The sequence below is a fragment of the Coturnix japonica genome, chromosome Z (genome assembly GCF_054131305.1).
Source record: "Coturnix japonica strain WE chromosome Z, WE-NBRP24, whole genome shotgun sequence".
Lineage (NCBI taxonomy): Eukaryota > Metazoa > Chordata > Aves > Galliformes > Phasianidae > Coturnix > Coturnix japonica.
In genome coordinates this window covers 55,161,792-55,183,856 of record NC_140702.1, presented here as the reverse complement: position 1 = coordinate 55,183,856, position 22,065 = coordinate 55,161,792, and the positions used below count along the sequence as shown (strand labels likewise).

The 22,065-nt window shown below is 37.1% G+C and overlaps 1 protein-coding gene across 1 annotated transcript in view; it reads right to left on the bottom strand.

Annotated features, from left to right (window-relative positions):
* Positions 1-21,790, bottom strand: part of NDUFS4 (NADH:ubiquinone oxidoreductase subunit S4) — a 43,661-nt gene extending 21,871 nt beyond the window's left edge. Inside the window, exons 1-2 of the mRNA XM_015848725.3 lie at positions 21,686-21,790; positions 2,472-2,550 (exon numbers count right to left, since the gene is read on the bottom strand). Of these exons, the coding sequence (XP_015704211.2) occupies positions 2,472-2,550; positions 21,686-21,771 (165 nt within the window). The 5' untranslated portion in view covers positions 21,772-21,790. The remainder of the gene's footprint in view (positions 1-2,471; positions 2,551-21,685) is intronic.
* Between the last annotated feature and the right edge of the window lie 275 nt (positions 21,791-22,065).

The following is a 22,065-nucleotide window of genomic DNA, read 5'->3' as shown; positions in this document are numbered from 1 at the left end:
ACTGACAATAGACTCAATTACAATAACCAATTAGAAGCTCGTAATAGCCAGTGTTACTCTATATTAGCCTTGTAATCATCAACTCCCAGAGGAGACCAGTTTCCAAATGTGAGTTACAGAAGGAATACAGCAAATGGAGAACTATATCACATTTTCTGCCCATTCCTGCATCTTCTTTCTGATACATACAAAAACTACCTGAAAGGTGATGTCAGACTTAAAACATCAATACATATCTGTATGAAAAGGCCATCAAATTCATCAAAATATAATTTAATGACTTCCAACTATAGATGCCTGTATCTTGTAGTAAGAAAAGGGAGGGCTTTTTAAAATTAAATGTCAAATACTGACTTTTGGAATACTGTTTAATCACAACTTGCAGAGAAACAGTACTTTCATTATACCTCACAAAGTCATTTTAAAAATTACCTATTAAATTACCTGTAATGTAATGTTACCTAAAATTAGGAAATATGCTACAAAAATCTAAAATATATTAGTACAATACTCTGTTTATACACAGGGTTTAACACATGTCTAGAGAAATTCTGAAAATCCCCAAAAAGGTGAAAAATCACATTAAACCTCTTTGTGAAGGCCCTCCTTTCTAATGGGATGTATAGTTCTGCTTATTAATATCAATTATTGGACATTTTATGGCACTAGGAATAATTCGTCAATAATTTATCTAAATATTCAAATTAGAATCTTACTCTAATTTCTAATTACTTAGAAATTTTACTCTAATTTCATAACCTTTGGTTTCAGGCCCAAGAATCTCTGATATTCAAAATAGCTGAGGATTAAATGACCATTTAGTTTACACATGTCTACAACTGACAAGCAAACAGTGAACTTGAAGAAAATGATCCAGTGGCTACTAACATTAGGCTTCAGAAACATCCCAATGACTATGAGTGCTTTCAACTTGACAAGAACATAGATGTTAGAAACAACTATGCTATTTACAATTCATTTACACCAATACTGAGAGAACAGAACAGCTGCATTTCAAAGTAGTTTAACTCAACTGTAAGGATCAACTGTCATTGCTAGATAGACAAGGTAATGCAAAACTAACTTAAGATAATGTACATGTAACTATAAAATGGAAGATAAAAGAGTATCTTGTGGGTCTGTCTTTGCACTGCAGTCTCTTTCAGATTTACATATTCATCACTGGAGGTCATAATAGGGAAATCTGATGGTGTAAAGTCAGGTATTACAAATATTCTACTTAGATTTTTTTATACATGAAAGAACAGTGTTATAATAATCAAATTTAATTTATAATATGTTTAGGGAAATGAAGGCCTATTGACATGGTGCATCATATTTACATAGTGACTCATGAACTCCTGTACAATAAATGATACTTTCTGAAACCCAACTTATTCAGTAAGATTAGCAAGATAATCACCCTTGCTAAAATATTTTTTTCCCTTATTTTTGAACCTAGGATGACGTTACAATTTTTAAATATGGAAGAAACAATTACAAAAAAATACATATATTTACAGATAAGTAAAAATTTATTATTGCTAAATGTAAATTACAAACAACGAAAAATAGAAGTCCTCTAGTTGTCAAACTAGGTGCATTTTTTTCTAATAATCTTCAGCTTTCTCGGTGGATAGACAGTTACCTGTACGAATGTTCCATTTAAAAATACAAATCCCAAATATTTCTTTATGTTTGCAAGTAGTTAACATAGTTTCAGGATTACAAGCAAGCAGATACAATATGAACTGCCTGGTATATATGATGGGATTTTTTTTTTCCCTGAAGATTCAAAAGTGATATGAAAACCAATGAAAAGCATGCTTCTGCTGTGACGCATTCCCTCCAGAAGTCTTACAAAAATTATACCATTGAATAATGTAAACATAAGTGTCAGGTTGCATCTAGAGTAACAGACCACACATTATGGAAGAACTTACAAGAAAAGATTGCCAAATTTCTGATCTGCTACTGATTAGCAGAAGAATGTTATGCGTTTGTTCCTAGTTGTAATCCAACCTTCATGCATATTCAAAAGCTAGAGTATATGTACACAGTAACAATAACCTTGCATGCCTCTTTAAGCACACTATTTTGTAATATGGGTCCTAATGAAGATAATTTTAGGAAGCTGGCAAATTCTGTATGATTCCACTACACAGAAGAATACTCAGATTTCAAAAACATAAAACTTGTTATAAATTACAGCTCATACTGATCCCTGACCACAATGTAATAATAAACAAGGTACTCATCACTTTATATTGCTTAATACTTGGAATGCCATATTTCCTTCACATACTTGTTTTACTAATGCTGCCTTTTAAAAAATGTATGAAGGATTTTTGCTTTGTAGTTCACATTTGTATGGCTTTCCTAGAAGAGCATAGAATACCATACTGAATGCCTATTGTGTAGAAATAACCCCGAAGGCTGTATCATAGCAGTATGCAGTAGAAAACCCTTACCAATTTTTCATCAACTGTGATGAGTTGCGTGTCTCGAGTTTGGTCCTGTGCCAGCCGCCATGTGGAAGTGCTCAGTGACCTGCGGTGCAAGACTTGAAGTTAAAAAATGATTCATGCAATGAGAAAATAGAGGCAGACAAATCTTACATAAACAAGTTACTTTAACAATATCCGTCTTGTAAAAAAAATTGAAGAGGGAGAGATGAGGGCACAAAAATCCTTTTTCTCCCCAATTAGTTCTGTCTGCTGAGTTTTTGGCAGACTCCCACTTAGCAGTTCACAACAGGCTGCACTTTATGTCAGCCTACAGGCTCTCTGTCACAGAGAGACTGCCAGTGGCAAGGACTGTACTGCTCTATATGAATGTACAGTAGCTGGTTTGTCACGAACAGACAGAAAAATACAAGGCTGCTGCAAGTATTCTGGAACTCTGATCCTTAAAATGATGGCATCAGAAGAAAAAAATCCTAAACCTATTTGTAATGGGAAAGCTCCAGTTCTACACTTCAAACCAGAACATTAATTTTTTTTATTTTTTTTTTTTTAATAAGCAAAAAGAAAAATCAACAAACGGAACAAAAACTCTAAGCTAATAATTCAAACAAAATTTTCTGTCTTTGAGTAGGCAAAGTTCACAACCATTTTGCTGCATTCCTGAATCAGTACAGGCCAACTTATTAGCTTCCAGGAAATCTGATTAATCTTTCTGCATAACTGCTAAACCTGCAAGGTACAGATGGAAACCTGGAATCCAAGCCCACATCACTGAATTAAGAAACAGAATTTGCTGTTAGTTTGCATTATGTCACTGATGTCAGGATTAGGCTTTTTGAGTGCAAATCATCTTTTGGCAAAACAATGCAACAGCAAGTGAAGCAAGCCAGAAAGCACAGTTCTCTGAGCTAGTAGTGTGCTTCACGTTTAATTAAGGTCATTTTAAACAAATGAGGCAAAAAAGTGCAGGAATACAAACAACAAACCAGGAGCTAAGCCCCCTAAGTTTCAAATGTTCTTCAGAAGATTACTCAACTTGGGAAGACAAACATACTTGCAGATGCAAGAGAACTTTTAGATTTTGCCTTTGGGATGCTTACAACTGTACTTCCAGTGATTTAACACCACTATCTTTTGAGGAAACCAAACCATCCACAATTGTCTTTAAAAAAATTTTTTAAAAGGAACAGCTTTTTAATCAGAATTCCAAGACTTTCAGAAAATCCTCAACACAAAAATAGTCTCCACATCCAACTACACCGTAACTACTGAACAAACAATACTTCAAAAAGGGTAGCAGGAAAACTAGCATGCAGTCATTCAAAACCTGTAGAATTACAGCAGTGTACCCTTACAAGGCATATTAGTAAGACATGAGAACATGGAAGCTGTAGCTAAGGATAGAGTCCCAGTGATGCATGCACCTACTCATGTCTTCCAGCTTTAAATCTTTCTCCAGTTTTCATGGATTCTGGTGATAGTGCATTTCACAGATTGACAGAAAGATCTATGTTGGAAAAGACCTTCAAGATCATGAAGTCCAATCAGCAACCTGACATACAAAGTCCCATCATTGAACCATAACGTTCAGTGCCTCATTTGAAGATATGAAAACAATCACTTGGAAACAACCACTACTGTGCTAAATAGAGGAAAATAGCTGCACTGTATGTAGAATAATAGCTAAATGAGCATTCAATTTTCAGACAATATTGGCATGGCAAAGTTTTGAGGAGGCAAAACTTGCACCAGAAAGGAATTGGAAATTAGTGCCTATAAAATAAGTCACAATAATATTATAAAACAAAGCAACTGGGAAAAAGCTCAGTTCACTAATATTTCAAATGCAGATTCCCACCAATATATCTACACCTAACACAGAATACAAGCTACTAAATTACCTTTAATTTTCCAGTAATGACAACAAAGTCTCTAAGTCATGAAAATTGAACTCGACAAATGAAGCATACAGAATCACATAACTTTGTGCGTGGACAAACATGTGCATTTGAAATTACAAAAACTGCCTCTAAGGATACTCAGAAGAATAACACAAAGCTTTTGAGGAAGCCAAGGAATGCAAGAATTTCACATCCAGATGACAGCTCCTCTGTTACCTCAAAATCTCTGATCCAGAGAACTTGTGGCTTTACACAGCTCTCATTTTTTAGTCTGCACATATCAAACAAGTAAGACTTAAAAAAGAATATAGTAATACATACTGCAGTATGCTATAAAGATGCTTCTAGATGCAACCAATGAGAAGTTACCCTAGAAGAGGAGCATAACACATGACTTCCAGAAGAAAGCAGCTGAGAAGCACATTATTTCCAACCTTAACCAAGGCAAAGCATTCTGAAGGGGAAAAAAAAAACCACTTTATCTCCTCATCTCCACAAGAATTTTAGTACCAAAACAGCATCCCACAATTATTCTAGAGCACTATATGATGTGGTGTACACTTCGTTACATAATATATGGCCAAAGAAAGTTCACACAATCAAACCGTAGAGAACAGCAGAGAAAAAAGATGCCGTATAAATCAGGAAGCTTTTCCTTGCTCTATGAAAAGGTCTGAGGAAGATGTGAAGTATTTGAGTTTGCCAGGATTGGAGTAATTAGGCTGATCAGAATCACACATTTTCTTTGTAATATAAATGCAATTTAACAAAATTTCAAATTGAGTTTGAGCCAGCTTTTTAATATGAACAACCATTTAGCAGCTCTAAAAAGCATAAATGCCATGCCCTTCCAAAATTATTTCCACTCAGATTATGCCATCTGACACACTTCTTACTCAGGTGACTGCTCATTTTGGAAATTTCTGCCTTTTGAGAAAAGAATAAAAACTCCTACAATTAAAGCTGAGAGGGAAAAACATATTTATAAAAATCCCATCATATTAAAAGCGGGCAGAACCTTTCCCTGAGATGCCACTACACTGTACACAGGATGAGTTAATGTTTTTTGCACAAGGTGTCTATGTCAGATGGGATGATTTGGAAGGCATCCTACCTTACAGCTCTCCATAATGTTTTATCTCGCTTCTTCAAAGACAGATGGACAGCTTTTGCTAACTTAACTTCTGCTCCTTTTCACCACTTTAGAAAAAGCTCACCTGCCCCTGGCATTAGTAACCTTCTTCCCCTTCAATATGCAGCCATCTGCTCAGGTCTGGATTAAAGGGAGGTGGAATTTTCTTTAAGAACTTTGTAATTGAAAACTGTTTGAAAACAAGTATTTGGACAGACAACAAATTTGAAGCTTAAGTTCATGGAGGACAATGTATAAGAATACATAAAACACTAGCTTTGCTTCAAAGATGACAGACTCTTGGTACTTCCATATGTTCTAACTCTCTTCGGAAAGTATCCTAGAGCCTAGAAATATCAACAACTTGAAAATACCATGCACCTTAAATATTACTATCTAAAAGTTAATAAGAGTGTTACTGTTTCCCAGGGAACTTATTTGATTTTCACCAAGTTTCTTTGCACAGTTTCCCTTATGCCAGACACTAAGCTGAGGAAAGATACCTCTGCCCCATAACCCTCTTTTCAAACTCCTACAGTCATAAGCACCATATGATCAATCACATTTTCCCTCACAAATCAGTCATACAGACTTGATGACACTTACTTATCATTTAAGTTTAATGAATATATGATCTAAATACCTTAAGTGACTATGCCATCACAACCTTTTGTTTTGTCCCCAACAATAAAGCAATTCTCACAAGATTCCCAATTACTACTTGACTCTGCCCACATATACCTTGAACCTTTAAATGGCTTCTCCAACAGACCAAATTTATCCTTCTATCTTCTTATGATTCTCACACAGAATCACACAGAATTACCCGGGTTGGAAGGGACCTCAAGGATCATGTAGTTCCAACCCCCATTGATTCTCCTTTCTTCTCACCTGTAATATGCTTTTGTCTCTTTTTTTTTTCCTTCTAAGCAACATGGCTTAACATTACCGCATTTTGCCTTTTTCAGCTGCTCAGGCTTTCTTTTTCCCCTGGCCAAAAATCTCAGGCTGACGCCACAAGAAGAGAAAGTCCCATTTCTCACCAAGCTCTGATTTAAAATTACTGCTCACAGAAAATTTTAAATAAATACATCAATATTTTAATTCCAAAGTTCAGAAACTCTACGGAGACTTTTAGACATAACAGCTAGTAAAAATCAACCTTCCTGTCATCTAGGTTCATTAACCTCCCATCCAAAATACAGATCAGACAAACTTCCTTCACGCTTACAATCTACCAAACAAAATGAGATGAAACTCCAAGCTGGCCAAAGCTCCGCTGCAGATTTGCGTAAGCATTTTTCTTACAGTGAGTTCCCTACTGATGAACAAACAAGCTTTAAATGCAAAAGCTGGGGCTTATTAGAATAGTTAGCCTTTAAAAACAAACAAACAAAAAACTCAAAGTGATTTAGACAAAAGTAAAATTAAGGTTTATTAAAAAGTCACTCATGTCCTCTCTGATCTTCCTGGTACTTTCCCACACGCTCAGTATGAGGCTAATCAACTCTGCAGCTTCTTGGACTGTAGGAAACCTTACGCAAGTTCTTCTAGTCTCTAAGAAGGCTTTATTTCTGCCAACAAGGAGGCCTGGCTGCGGCTGCTGGAGATGCATCTGGCACTAGCTCCCTTCTCAAGATTTTCTCTCTTAAATACAGTCACTGTATTAATGGAAGATACCTATTTTGTTCTTTGAACATTAACACAAATATAGAGGTATCTTTGTCTTTCCACAAACACAACTAACTTGACATGAACCTGGATGAGGCCCTTCTGCCCAGAGAGAATATCACCACTTAAAATATTGTTCCATTTACAATTACAAAAGTGCTATTTCTTCCCTTCCTTTCCCATATGTGTTAGGCATTTAAATTCCTTAAATTTGATCTACAAGATCCTGTATAATTGTTTCACAATATCATCATTTAATCATTTGTATCACTTATGATCATTTCACCACACTAACATCTGCATTTCACTTAAAATATAACTATTTATCATACAATTTTGTCTTTAGCATAAGTCCAATCATGGCCTAGCTCGGCATGAAGTTTACTTTAACATCTGCTACAAAACAACACACTTCAATTAGATTTCTCGGCTCCAGTGTTAAGGATTTTCAAAAAGGGTCACTTTTTCTTCCCTAACATACATTTCTTTAGAGAAGCATTATAGACAGGAACTTTACATCCAGAGTGAATTATAGTTACAACTTGTTATTTTAGAATCTCACAGTAAATTTAAAGATCTTTTATACTGAACAGAGAGAGAGGAATAGAAAGTTGGCAAAGGGTTCTCTACATGGTCTTCTTGGTAAATATTTGTATTAAAAAAAAACCAAAACTCTCCCATCAGCTCAGTAACACTGAATGAATTAATGATGAATACAACTGAAACCCTGTATTTGTAGACTTCATAAAATTTAGTAAGTTTTGCTTATTTTGGAAAAACCATGACCAGCTATCCACACAGATTTCTTCTACGGGAAGAGGTTACTCCCCCTTCTGCAGTCAGTAAAGTCACAAATAGATTCTGTAACTCTACCAGACAAATGGAGGGGCCCATTATGAAGGCATGTGAAATTCTTCAGTCCTCAATACAACCCATATACAAGGTTATAGTCTCTTGACTATCCTACCCCACTACACAACAAGGAGATAGCAGAGTTCCTTGCTTCGGTGAACATACGTCTCTTCTTCAATTTCTGAATTAAGGCTTAAAAATTTACCTTAGTAACTTTGGATATCTGTAGTCAACACTTTAAAGTTATCAAACGCGAAGTTCTTAAGAGTCTGCTAACAACCAGTATTTAAAACCTATATGGTCTGTTTATTTACAACACAAGCATAAGTCTTGTGGAAGAGGATACCAGCCACAGAGGCTCTGGAAATCTCAAAAGGAACGCCCAGAAACCTAGTACAAGGTGACAAGCAGCCATATTCACAAGGCATGAGTTTGCCTTCCACAAAGAGCAACACTTACTGGCATGTTATACAATACCTATATACAAAAACTTGTATTTACCTGATCCAATCTAGGAGTTGAGACTGAATTCATGGCAGGAAAAAAAAAGAAAAGAAGAAAAAAAAAAAAGAACAGAAAAAAGACTTCTTAACCTCTTCATGCAACTCATCTGACTGTTTGATCTATTAGCACCCCCTTTTGGTCATCTGCTGGAGATATACTAAACAAAAGTAGATATTATGGCACACATAATCAGATCACAACACAAATATGAAAAAAGTCCAAGAGAACAACTCATGAAAAATAAAGGTACTCACTTAGAGTTAAGTCTACCTGAAGCTTTAAGTAATCTGAGACTGAATGATCAAAATAACCAGCAGGTGTGCATTTGCAGATGCACACCAGACACAAAAGACAAAATAGATAACCATTCTTAGAAAACCAGTTTCTTTATTTTTTTATAATTATTATGGCATTTATTAGGAATAACAGAAGCATCACAGCTTATAGTCACCATAAAAACTGAAATTCTGAACAAGAAGAACATAGATAAACTGCCAGGTCAGAACTCTCCACAGCACCCAACATAGTCAAATGCTGCAATTTAATAAACTAAAAACAAGTTAGTATAGTGTTCTTTCATGCATATTGTAGACATGAGTGACCTGTTAAATCATTTCAGATACAGTTCAGATAGTTGCATTCAGGTCTCATATACTGCATTTTTATAAAGCAGGCTCATAAAGCTGAATTTGTGGAAGATAAAATACAGTGGGATGATTTATTGGTAGTAGATTTACTACTGAAATACTGTAACTAAGGTGACAATGCCTCATCAGAGTCATTAATAATATTATATTTTAACCAGGGCATATTTATTATTCTTACAACATAAACAAAATATGGGATAGTTCATAATGCCAAACAGTCCATGTGGTATCCATGTGGTTCTGTTTTGTAGTATAACTTGCATAATAGCTTCTCCTGGGTTTGGAGGTGAAGCAAGTTTCCAATTTACATGCAGTTACACTCTCAGAAACTAATGGCGTTATTTGCTTGCAAAACAGTGCTAAATTATCAACACTGCAAAGATGGTTTCTGGATGAATGAAAGGAACACTTAATTGTTTAACCTAAACTACTGCTGTTTCTATATTAAGCAGCAGCACAAACAAAAAAAAAAAAAAAAAAAAAAAAAAAAAAAGAAAAAAGACCAGCACTGAAATAGAGATGTATAAATACTGCATAAGAACATAAAAGGTCATATGAAAATATACACATGTATTCAAGGTTTAGTTCAATAACCAGGGCAGGAACTTTTTGTGCTTTTGTGCTTTATTTTCAGGCAAATCTGTTTACAAAAAGAAGCATCAGGCATCTAATATACAATAAACAAGACAATAACTGTTAACATTTGACCTGTGGCTTTGTGTGCATTCTCAAAGCTAAATGCTAAACTGGTTTGCCTTTGCAAATATAACTCATTAAATATTTCTAAGTACTAAATACTTCAGCTCTTTTGGGTTCTACTATAATTATTTCACAGAAAAGGAAATCCTTGCAACAGCCACAGCATCAGATGAACCACATCACTATGCAAGCACAGCTCCAGCTCCCAGCAGTACCCTAGGATCAGAGCATGGCAGTCACCTCTAGCAATCCAGCAAAGTCCCCACGACAAAATCTAGCTCCATGAGCTGCCAACACCTGAAGCACAGGTGAGCACAGTGCAGCCCTTCCTGTTCCTCACCTGTGGTCAGACAGCAAACACAGGTAGGGTTAACCTACTCCTGCAGAGCTATGCAAGTATCTCGACCATGCTCTCTAAGAACCTGCTTTATAGGAGAATTAACTGGGTGGCTGCATGCACACAGCACAAGTGTATACACAATGACAACTACTTGAGGTGATGACTATCTGGGGCAAAAATTCACAGAGCTAGCACAAGCTCATAGCAGCACCCAGGCAAACATGGCCTTCATGCCCCAGAATAACTCTGAGAAAACGCCAGGACAACACCAGACTGTTTCTCAACCCTCTTGTACATAAACTCAGTCATTAATTGGATCTAATGTCATGTAAGTGCTTCTAGATCCCTTTATGCAAATAATTCAAATTAGTCTAGCCCAGACAGTAGCGTACAGACTATAGAAATACTTCAGATAATGGGGCTTAGAACATTAAGAATTACCCAAAAATATTTAGTATTTGTAGTAATCACAAAACTCATTGCAGAGATTTTTGCAGAAATCCTGCATAGCCTGTATCAACTACCAACTGAATATTGTTATTTAATGAAATTCAGTTACATTCCTCTTCTTTACAGTGATTTACGAAAATGTAGAAGACTTCTGCTTCTAATTCCAAAAGCTCTTACTGCTATTTAGTTAGAAAGCCTGATAAAGCTAGCAAGGAAGGGGGAAAAACAATGTGGAGAGAAAAGACAAAACACACAGGTGACATATTTGCTGTTTGTTCTTTGTAAATGTCAAGTTTCTCCCCACACATACATTCATATAACTAGACAGTAACTAAAAACTGTGCTCTCTTTATAGCAAGAACAACAAAAGTCAAAGGGTTTAATTCCAAAATTGTGAGGAATGAAACTAATGTTCCACAGCCCACCTCTGGGTTAGGGAAGTCCATGCATTTTGAACAAGAGCCTTTGAATTATGTAAAACTAAACAAGAAATGCAAAGATACAGGAATCTTCACTCAAACTGTTCTATGGCAAAGCATGGTCTTGTTTTTTGGCTCCATCCTATCCTCTCAATTTTGCCTTCCTATTTAACCGAATGTATAGGTTTAGGCAACACTTATTCAAATAACCTCAGCCTAATCTCAAAGTCTGTGTCTAAAGCAATACTATGGTTTATAAAAGTGAACTAATCTACTTGGTTAGTAAGCCTTTGCTGTTGGGCAGCAATGAAGGAAAATTTATTCTATAGAGTTATCAATTTTTGTTTGTATTACTTCATAAACATCACAACCAAATGGCTCACAAATGAAACATGACAGACAGAACGTCACTTTTCCAAATCACATGCTCTCAGCAGTTGTTTTAGATGAGAATGAGATAATCTAGCTAACACCAAGGATGATTTCACTCTTTCTTTGTCCACTTTATCTCATCTTAGCCACCTTCTCTACTGTTTCCCTCCTGAAATCAAGGTTTTTTCTTCAAATCCTCTTTGAACTGTTGCTATTTTACTGTTATCATCTGCCTTAGCTACTCTACATAACACCACACAACTTAATCAACCACAGATCATTATTTTCTTTTTCTGACTGTCCACGTTCTGCCTTCACTGAAATATTCCAGCTCCTCCACTGTACACACCCCTGAGTGGAACAAACAACACAGTATTTCAATATTTCTTTTCTCACTGAGCAACATGAAGATACACCAGTGACACCATCTTACATGCAAGAATAATTCTGAGTTTTCAAGTCAGCTTGTGCGTAATAAAACATCCTGAAGACACAGGCTGCCAGACTATGTGTCAGGGCCCTGAGGGCACTAGCAGGCCTTAGCAAATCTGATCAGTCTCACCATGGGGACATCAGGAGATCTACTTAAGCTGAGCTTTGGATCTTCAGCCCATGCTTGAGCAACATGATTAAGTCTATCTTTCTACAGCCCTGGCTCTGGCTCCTGCCTCAATCCATCTCTCAACTTACAGCATCTCTCCTGCCACTTTTTGACCTTGTTGCCTGCATGGACTTAGATACATTGCAGCTTGTCTTCAAACCTGTACCGGGCTCTCATCTTTTGACTGGAGACCCCAGGTGGACCCCAAACCTGGCTTATCTCTCAGCTATATCTGGGACTCCTGTCAGATCCTACTATCAGTACACAGTTCTGCTCATGTTGAGATGACTGCCCTGGTCAGTGAGGGCACTGTCCTTGCTTGGATCACCTTCAGCTTCCAGCTTATCCTGGTTTTAGGAGCAGCTGGACTTTAATGCTTCTTTGCAATTTGATAATCATGACTTCCTACTAATTGCAGCTTCCACCATTTCATGTAATCTATTTGCATCTGTTTTTCAGCATCATTACTTTGAAAACAAACCAAAAGACTTTACTTTTACCTACTTTATAAAGATTTAATTTATATTTTATCACTTTCTAAAAAGATACTAGCCATATGGATTACTGTTGTGGAGACCAGCATTTACCTTCTACAATACACGTGCCTTTAGGTTTGCAACCTATGTGGCCTATGAAAGCATCTCCAATTGAAATTTTACAGTTATCACATCAAAACTTCAAATATCAGTATAGATGCAAGTATGAGTAGCAGTCACATGTTGCCAGTTTAGAAAAAAAGAAGCTTCATCTGCAGCATACCATATAAATCTCTGCAGTCTTGAGACAACTACTCATGAGGGAGAAATTAATGTGAGGCACAAGAGTAACTGTTATTTAAATGACATCTGCTTTGAAAGAATAGTTGACTGCACTGTTGTTCCATAATTATCTTAATTAATTTTCTTCCCATTTAAAGCTGTATTGTAAATACATCTCACAGTCATTTTTTGCGAACTCACCTCTGAGATAAAAGTAACCTCATCAGCTACTGCTCATACATTTTGTGTTCTCCAGCACTTTTATTTATAGTTGGAATCTCTCCCACTCCACTAGGACTACAAAAGGAAAGCATTTTGTTAGCCTTCTTTTACTGTCCTACTATCTAAGTAGCTATTAGCTCTCTGGAAGGATACTACTGCTTACTTTTTTTTGAAGTGGAATAAACCCTTAAGGCAAAACTGGTACTTCAAATGGAAACCTACCTCATTCTTGAATTCCAGTACAGACAGTGACATTCAGATTACTAGTCTCTTTCTCTGGTAGGCATAATCAACATCACTGTATGACAAAGCATTACTACTGCTAAATTTCCCTTTAGATAACTTTGGGGTACATACAAATATTCCTCGATCTCATAACACTCAAAACCACTGCATTAGGAGCTGTTTCTTTTCTTAGTTCAAAACATACCAGTTTTACAGAAGGGAGTAAGACACTTCTTTGTTGTTGGGTTATTAAAATACAACTCTAATTTCATAATGAAAAATGCTACTTCTGAAGATCATTCAATTCAAATCGAAATACCTATAAAAATCCCTAACTAAAACTACTGCAATACTAACAAAAAAAAAAAAAAAAAAAAAAGATGTAGAACTAAACAATTATTCTATGAAATAATTCTTTAATATACTTCAATATAAATGGCATTACTAACACTACTAAGATGTTACCTTATTAGATAGATAGCAAATGACATTCATCAGAAGCATATAAGTGCCCAGTACACATTAATAAAAGATAAGACTTCAAATGTTTTATATAGAATACATCATATGTGAGTTATAAAGAATTAGGAGAAACTGTTCATGAAATCTTTCAAGCAAACACTGCAAGAATAACCAGCTGCAAGAAGTGTTTGCCCACACACATTCTGGAGCTGCCTACAGTCTGTCTAGTCTGGTCAGAAGTTAATTTACTTCCTCAGCTTCAGTTACAGGGAAAGCGAACATTACAACATACACAAATTACTGCAGCTAGACACGGCCTGTTAACAAAATAGTAACTAAATATACTTTTGTCCTGGCTAGGAGAGAGCAATTGAACCTAACAGTTCAGACAAAAGTACGCTACTAATTTCTTAAGAAATATGGAAATATGCATTATAAAGATAACATTTTCAGATTGCCTCCTGCTAACTTAATGGTACTTTTTAATAAGCAATAATAGATGTGAGCCTAATGCAGTCTGGATACTTTGTGACATGTTTAGAATCCTATTGGTACCAATTTTAAAAAATTCACTCAAAATCTATTATTGTGAGAATGAAGAAACGTATGCGGATAAGACTATAAAAATAAACTCTGAAAGATTATACAAATGTATTGAAACTGTCAGTATAAAGGATGTTTCTGAATTTGTTCTCATTTTCTGAAAAACTATTTATAGTAGCTTTAAACTTCCCTGCTCAGCACTTCAGTGGATGTAACTTTTCTCTTATTAACAGCCAGTTTTGTTTACAACAGCCAATTTGGTCAACAGCAAAAAAATCAATAGCCACTGCACAAGCTGGAGTACTTTTCATTTCTAGTTTTCCTCAGAATACTACAAGCTGAATTACAATATATAACATAATAATTATGTTAACAAAAACGAACAAAGAAGGGAGAAAAAAAAAGTACACAGACATGGTTCAGAAATGTACAACTTCTATTCTTAAGAACAGATTCTTCCTTCCATCGCTAAGATCATCACAGAGCACAATAACTATGAACAAGAATTCCTGCTACTCGCAGACAGATCTGAGTAATGATTTTGCTCTTTTTATATCCCTAGAACTTATCTTACACCTAACACTATTTTAAAACATGCTTAATGTTCACAAATCCATTAAAGAAACAACATTAACAGACAACCTGTCACATGTCAGGGATGACTAGAATTTGTAACTACTTAAAGTAGATTATTTGTTCATTGAATAAGCAAAAGCAGTATCAAAAAAATTGTAAAAGTAACTGAAAGTTTATAATAGCAGTCATGTTAATCGTAATCTGTGTTTCTGTCCTCACCACCTGTTAACATGGTCTTAAAGACAGGCAAGATTACCCACAGTATAAGGGAGATTCAGTGCATTGGCCTAATATACTATCATCTATACATCAATCTAATATTTCCTCCCAGAAAAAGTAATATGAGACACTTATTTCAGCTGCAGCTTGAGTAAAAGAGTAAAGTTGATTGATGAGCATCAATTAAATTCATTAGTTACTTCTTTTTTTGTACTTTAAATTATCCTGAAAATCACTTGTGCATGCCTCTGTGAAGAACAGCTATGAAGGTTCCTACAAGTCCCTACAGTTCCTTGTAGTCAGAAACAGGAGCCCAAAACAACCACCTCTTGGGCAACCGTGTAAAAATTCTGCAAATAATGCACAGAATTCAGACTTATACTGGGAAAATACAGACAGTTAAGTCATAACACTCAAACATACATTAAGGAACTTCATGGTCATTTTGACCATAAAGTATTTTCCCACACTAAGTTAAACATGCTCAACAGTAAACACTAAACTACTACAACCAAAGCACATTTTAATATTATGTTGACAGATTTGAAATGCTAACTACCGACAGCATTCAAATTACCCTACTTTGTATATCCATACGGCATTTCTTAATCTACAGATTTCTTGATTTATTTGACAAAAAATTATTTAAGTCACTAAAGCATGTTTAAAAAAAGAAAATACCCTCTCAAACTGAGAGATACCAAATATCTGGTATTAGGAAACATCACCACAAAATCCTTCTTTATAGGAGAGTTTATGCGATTGCTTTTTTTTTTTTTTTCCCCTTGTTTTGTTTTATTCTAAAATAAGATTCCTTTTCAAACTCAGTATCAGTATCATATTATAGCCCTCTGCCTTAGGAGAAGGCCTTAATCAAACCTTGCATTTTAATTTTTTCTTGTCTCAATCTACTCCTTTACAAATCTCCAAAGTAGAGGGAAGATCACCATACTCTCATCAGTAGAGCAGGAAGAAGTTTTTTAAGTAGAAAGTAATGTTTGGGGTTTTTTTTCTGTGTTTTTTTTTTTTTTTTTTTTTTTTTAATATGCCAGACTTTAGGTAAGTGATCTGTAGTTCTAAGCCCAAACTGGGCTGATAACAAAGCTTTCAGATATTTTTCAGCAAAGGCAAGCCTACAGCTATTTTAGTATTCATCTTCCAATACAAAAACATAGCCTTAAAGTCTTCCTTCTTTTCTCTGTTAAACCTTATATTTCTAGAAAGGCTGTCATTCCTTCTTTGGGTTTCTAATTCCAAAAGTGAAGGAAACAAATATAATTAAAGTAAGTCACTCTAAGTTCTCAGCTATAAGCAGCAATTTAAGAAGTCTCATCAGGAATGTTCTGCTGTCATCACCTCCTGCTCTATTTACTTTTCTTCAATTACATTAGAAATTCAGCTATTCCCAGAAAAAAAAAAAAAAAAAAAAAGAAAAAAGAAAAAAAAAAAAAGAAAAAAGAAACCCAAAACCACAACCTTCTCTCCTTTTCCCACTTCTCAAACTTTGGCCATCCACATCTCTTTTCCCTGTCTGACCCTCTTACATCATCACCTTTCTACTGAACCTCAACTAGAACAATGAAACTGACTAAACTTTACGAAATGTTGCGGGAAACCTACAGAGCATTAAGAACATGAATTAGGAGGCTAAAGGTCATGAAACATACTATTTTTCACTTCTCATCTGTGAAAGAATTCATTTTGGTAGCAATATTTTAATATTCTGAATGTTTCACTGCATCCAAACTTCACCGTTCTTGACTGAGCCTTCCAAACCTTCCCCTTTCCATGCTAAAGGAATCAAGGCACAGCTCACCTTGCTCCCCACACTGCTTAAAGTGGAAAATAAAAAAACCACTCGGGTTCACTGGAGTTGCTCTAACCAAACATGGATACGGATATGCATATCCACTAGTAATAGACCAGTCACTGCTGGCTCACCACCTCTTGCCTGGCAGAAGCAAGCAAGGATTATTAATTTTGATATTGTATAGAAAGCACTATAACAGAACTCAAATTATCCTATTTGTCAGAACTCTTCCTTGTCTTTTAAAGCATGCAGAACTGATGGGGCAAGAGTTCCTTCTTCACAATAAACAGAGACCAAAAGATCATTCAAGGGACAAGTAATTATATATAAAAAAAATAAATAAATAATAACCACAGGTGATGCTTTCAATCATGGTGAATAAGTAATATTTTGCAACTACACTGCCTTGTATCCACACACAGTTATTATCAGAGTAGTGTGGACAGCCAAAAGAGATGTGTTTTTAATGAAGTATGCACTTAGTTATATGCAGCTTTTACTTCTACATTAGTGCTCTAGGCAAGATCAGACAAAGACTTCCTACTGCTTACCGTTTTGTTTTTAAAGTGATATTTATTAACTGAACAAATTGCAGTGTTTTTCATCTTTTATCCCCTTTATATATTTGTCTCTCCATATTTCACCTCAAGTCTGCTCCAAACTTCCACATCACTAAAATCTAACTAAGAAATTCCTCTGAGCTTCATTAGGCCTTTTGGTTTACAGCTGCACTAATGTGCAGTAGTACAGTTTGATTCACCACACCTTCTCCAATATACATTAAAAACAAAGTAGAAATTCAAAACTGAATTGTAAAATTTGAGTTAAATATATATTTTAAGAGGCTTATTTCCCCTCTGAGCAACCAAAAGACTATGTCTAAGTACAGCTTACATAGTAAGGGTGAAATCCCCACTAACTTTTAATCCTTATCCTCAAATTTTAACCCAGGTAGTGTCTGCAGATGCAGTCATCCACTGGAATCAGTTCAGACAAAATTAGATGTTGAAATACTACTTTTTTATTTAAAGAAAAAAAAATAAAAATAAATCAGAGCAGTGTTTCAACCTGAGAGCACAACGCTTACATTATCTCGTACGGCATACGTGAGAATGTGGCCAGCATGCACAACAGGTGGATGAAATAAGAAGTAAGACAACTTCAATAATGTGTTACTACTCCAGATCTTTTTTTTTTTTTTTTAAAAAAAAGCAACAAAATACTCAACAAAAGAAATACTATTTTGAGGAAAACAAATAATTAGGAGAAAAAAACCAAACATTGGCATGAAAAAGTTAGTTATTCTCAGAGAAAATAAACGTAAACAAAAGGTGAAACATTTTCCGTGTTACTGATGAAAAAGCAAGGTAGCAACTGAACAAAGTGCTACACGTCTTCTGCATTTAGAATTTCTTTATTTTCCACAAAAATGGCTTCCCCCTCTTTTTCTGTTTTGAGCAAACCTCTTGCCAACTTTGCATATGCAAATAGAAGAGTAATATTTAAATGGCATCCCAGATTTCCTCATTCTCTTGAGCATATGGCATGAACTGAGTAACAGGCTTTTTACTACACAAATATCCTAAATTCCTCACCCTGCTAACTTCAGGTGTCTGTTATGATGAATTAGCAGAACATTTCTGATCACCCTTAGAGTCTCTGCAATACAATTACTAGAAACAAATAATAAATTTTAAAGAACCATTATCTCTCATGGAAAAGTGATAAGAACAATCCATTTTTATAAAATTTAAGGACTGGATAGCCAGATACTACACCTGCACATACAAAACATTCTGCTTCTGCAAAATGAATGATTTTCTTTGTATCATGACTGCGATATCTTGTGAGACAAAGGGACCCTGAAATTCTAAGTGATTTTGGAATGAATAGCTGTTTCTCAATTTAGAATAAATTTGTTTGTTCTTCAAGTACAGAGCATTTAAAGTTCTCTTTTCCCAGCTCAACCTACCCACTTTCTCCAGCTCAAGGGAAAACTGTGATCTTTCCCAAGTCAACGACATTTAAGAGAGTCCCTCCTTTGTTTTCCTCCTATTCACATGAAACTGTACCATTTAAATTGTACCCTTAAATCAAATTCTGTCTGACAGTAATTGAGCAGTCAAGCTTTACGTAATTTGGAAAGGCAGACATATAAGGTACATCCTTCCCACTGACATCTATTTCAGACAAACACATCCAACATAACTTTAAGATCATGAGACAATAGATCTTACATTGTAAAAGCTTCAAAACTGCAGTCCCAGCTGCTAATGGTCTATTAGGCTCGCCATGAGACAGAAGTATGGATTCAGTAACTGCTGCTTCAGTGATCTTAGCTAGACATGCATCATTTCCTAAAGATATCAGATATGGTGTCTGAACTCATAACTTGGGCTGAACAATTATTTCCCAGTTGTGTTACTAGTCATGAGTTCGGAATCACCACACAAGGACATGTAAATTCCGAAGTGCTTAATCCTCAAATTGATACACTTAAACTTGAAGATGTACTATGTATTTATAATAAACAAATATTACTCATGGAAATTAGAACAGAATCTTTTGGCAGCACTGGAAGATTCTCCCAGGAAATGTTTTCAAAACCATAAGGCAGCTACCTTACTTTGTAACTGCAGCTCCAAAAAGCGTAGAACTACTGGAATTTGTGCAAGTAAAAAATAAACAAAAAAGCAAAAAACACTTCAAATAAAACTGATGCTTTCACTTTTAAACTTTAATCCTACAGTGAGCAAACAATAAACTGCATTTTTCCCACAATTTCAACTAACAACATAAATCTGTAATTTCAACATTTCAATGAATCCTAGAATGGCTGAGGTTGGCAGGGACCTCTAGTCCTCCCAGCCCATCAATAGCTCCAACAGGAACACCCAGTGCAGGGTGTCCGAACCATATCCACACAGCTTTTGAAGATCTCTAAGGAGGCTCCACAACCTCTCTAGGCAACCTGTGCCAGTGCTCCATCACCCACACAGAACAGAGTGCTGCTTGGTGTTCAGGAGGAACTTATGGTGATCTACTACTACACTGTCTCTTTTACTGGCAATGGACACTATTGAAGAGCCTTGCTCAATCTTCTTTTATCCAGCCTTTAGAGAGCTCTGTATAATGGCAAGACCTCCCCCAAGCTAAATTCTCTTCTCCACACTGAATGGTCTCAGTTCTCTCAGCCTTTCTGTACAGAAGAAAAGTAAGGCAACAGTTCTTTTTTCATCTTCTTTACCTTTTGCTGGACTCCTTCTGGTAGCTCCATGTCTCTCTCATACTAGGGAGCCCAGAACTAGACACAGTACTCTAGGTCTCCTGGTTCCAAGGAAAATTTTATTCTCAGTCTTCTAGCATGCAATGATTGCAAAACTGTGTTAAACTAAGTGAAAGTGACTTGCAGTGCCTCTTCTCAAAGAACCTTGCAGATTTATAATCAGACTACTTTCCCATGAAATGCGAAACATATTCAACTTCCCCCAAGGCAAATATCTCCAAGATCCCTCCTAATAAAAAAAATAAATAAATTAAATTAAATAAACAAAAAGTACACTAATACTGTAATTCTCATTCTGTGGGATAGATCTTATTCCAGAAGAAATGACAACTCCAGAGTCCCTACCACACATCTCCATGTTGTTCATTCCCATTTCTTTTATGTCCTACTATTTGTGCTGGAATAACTGCTTAGAAAATTGTGTGTTTCAAGCAAACAAACAAAACTACTCTTAACCTGGATGAGTTGACTGCTCCAGTGTACCGCAGTGCAGGAAACTTTTTGCATCAGCACTACAGGGTATATGAAAGGGAAGGCAGAAATGAGCAGCCAGATGGAAACAGGAAATATCCGCATTAGTGCAGACGAGCTCCTAAATTCATATTCACGGATTCCAGAGTATTTTTGTGAGTCTGACAGTTAATTTTCAGCACTGTAGAACAGGTGTCATTTTAAAGGGGAACAGCAACCAATGGAACAGTCGGGGCATAATAAAAAGGGCAAAACCAAAACAGTTCGGCTTTAACCCTTTTACCTCTTTAAGTGTATGTATGCAGTCATCTGTGTGTAGATTAAAATAAATAAATGTGTAGAAAACACACAGATATTTTCAATAATTACTGTAGCTTTCCCTAACCCAGGAAAGCAAACCTTTCACAGAAAACAGCAGTGAACTTCATTTGTTTTCCTGATCAGAAGAGATCTTACAAAACCTTGGGACACGCACAGAACACACACACAGCTCTTCAACTACAAGCTGGGAAATGCATTAAGTCCTCGGTAACATCTCCCCTTCAAAGAAAAACAAAACCAAAACAAAGTGCCAACAAAAAATTAAGTGGTTTCCAGCACTATTTCACAGATGACAGTGAAGCATCAGCGAAAGATCAGCTATGCATCCCCTGAGAACACGTCAAAGGCCTCGTGTTGAGGATGTGGAGAAACCTCAGAGCAGCACGGGGCACGGGAGGGAAGTCTGCGGGAAGCCGGGCACAGCGGTTTCCAGGAGCTGCGGCCTCCGGGCGCCACAAGGACGCGGGGCGGGCGGTCACGGCGCGGAAGGACAGGCGCAGGCCGACAGGCGCAGGCCGACAGGCCCGGCCCCGCTGGAAGGGCTGTGCCGGCCGCCCGCTCACAGCCTGGCCTCCCCTGCTCGTGGAGGGACCCCGCACTGTGCCCTCAGCGCTGCTCCCGACGGCGGAGCACTAGGCCCGGCTCAGGCTCCTCAAGCGGAGCGGCGCGGCCTCCCCTCGGGCCCGTCGGTGCGGGGCGGCCGTGCTGCCGGCCGGCGAGCGCCCGCGGTGCTCATTACCTGGCCGGCGACAAGCGGAGCACGGCAGCGCCGCTGCCCGCCACAAGGTGCCTCAGAGCCGTTGACATTGAGAGAGCCGCCGCCATGACGCTCGCCTCAGCCGCTGGGGGACGGCGTCGTCGTTGGGCCAAACCTCCTCCGCCCAGACAGGAAACGCGAAGGCGAGCGGGAGAGGAGGAGGGGGCAGGGTGCGTGCGGGAAGGCTGGGTGCGACGGCCGGTGCCGGACTGCGGTGCCGCGAGTTGCCGGGAAGGGGAGGCGAGGAGGAGCCGGGAGATTGCTGTTCTGTCGGCGTCTGCAGCGAGCGTCGAGCGGCCTGAGAGCGTCGGCCGATCCGAGCGGCCTTGCTGCGCTTGTCTTGCTCCCGGAGCGGAGGGTGC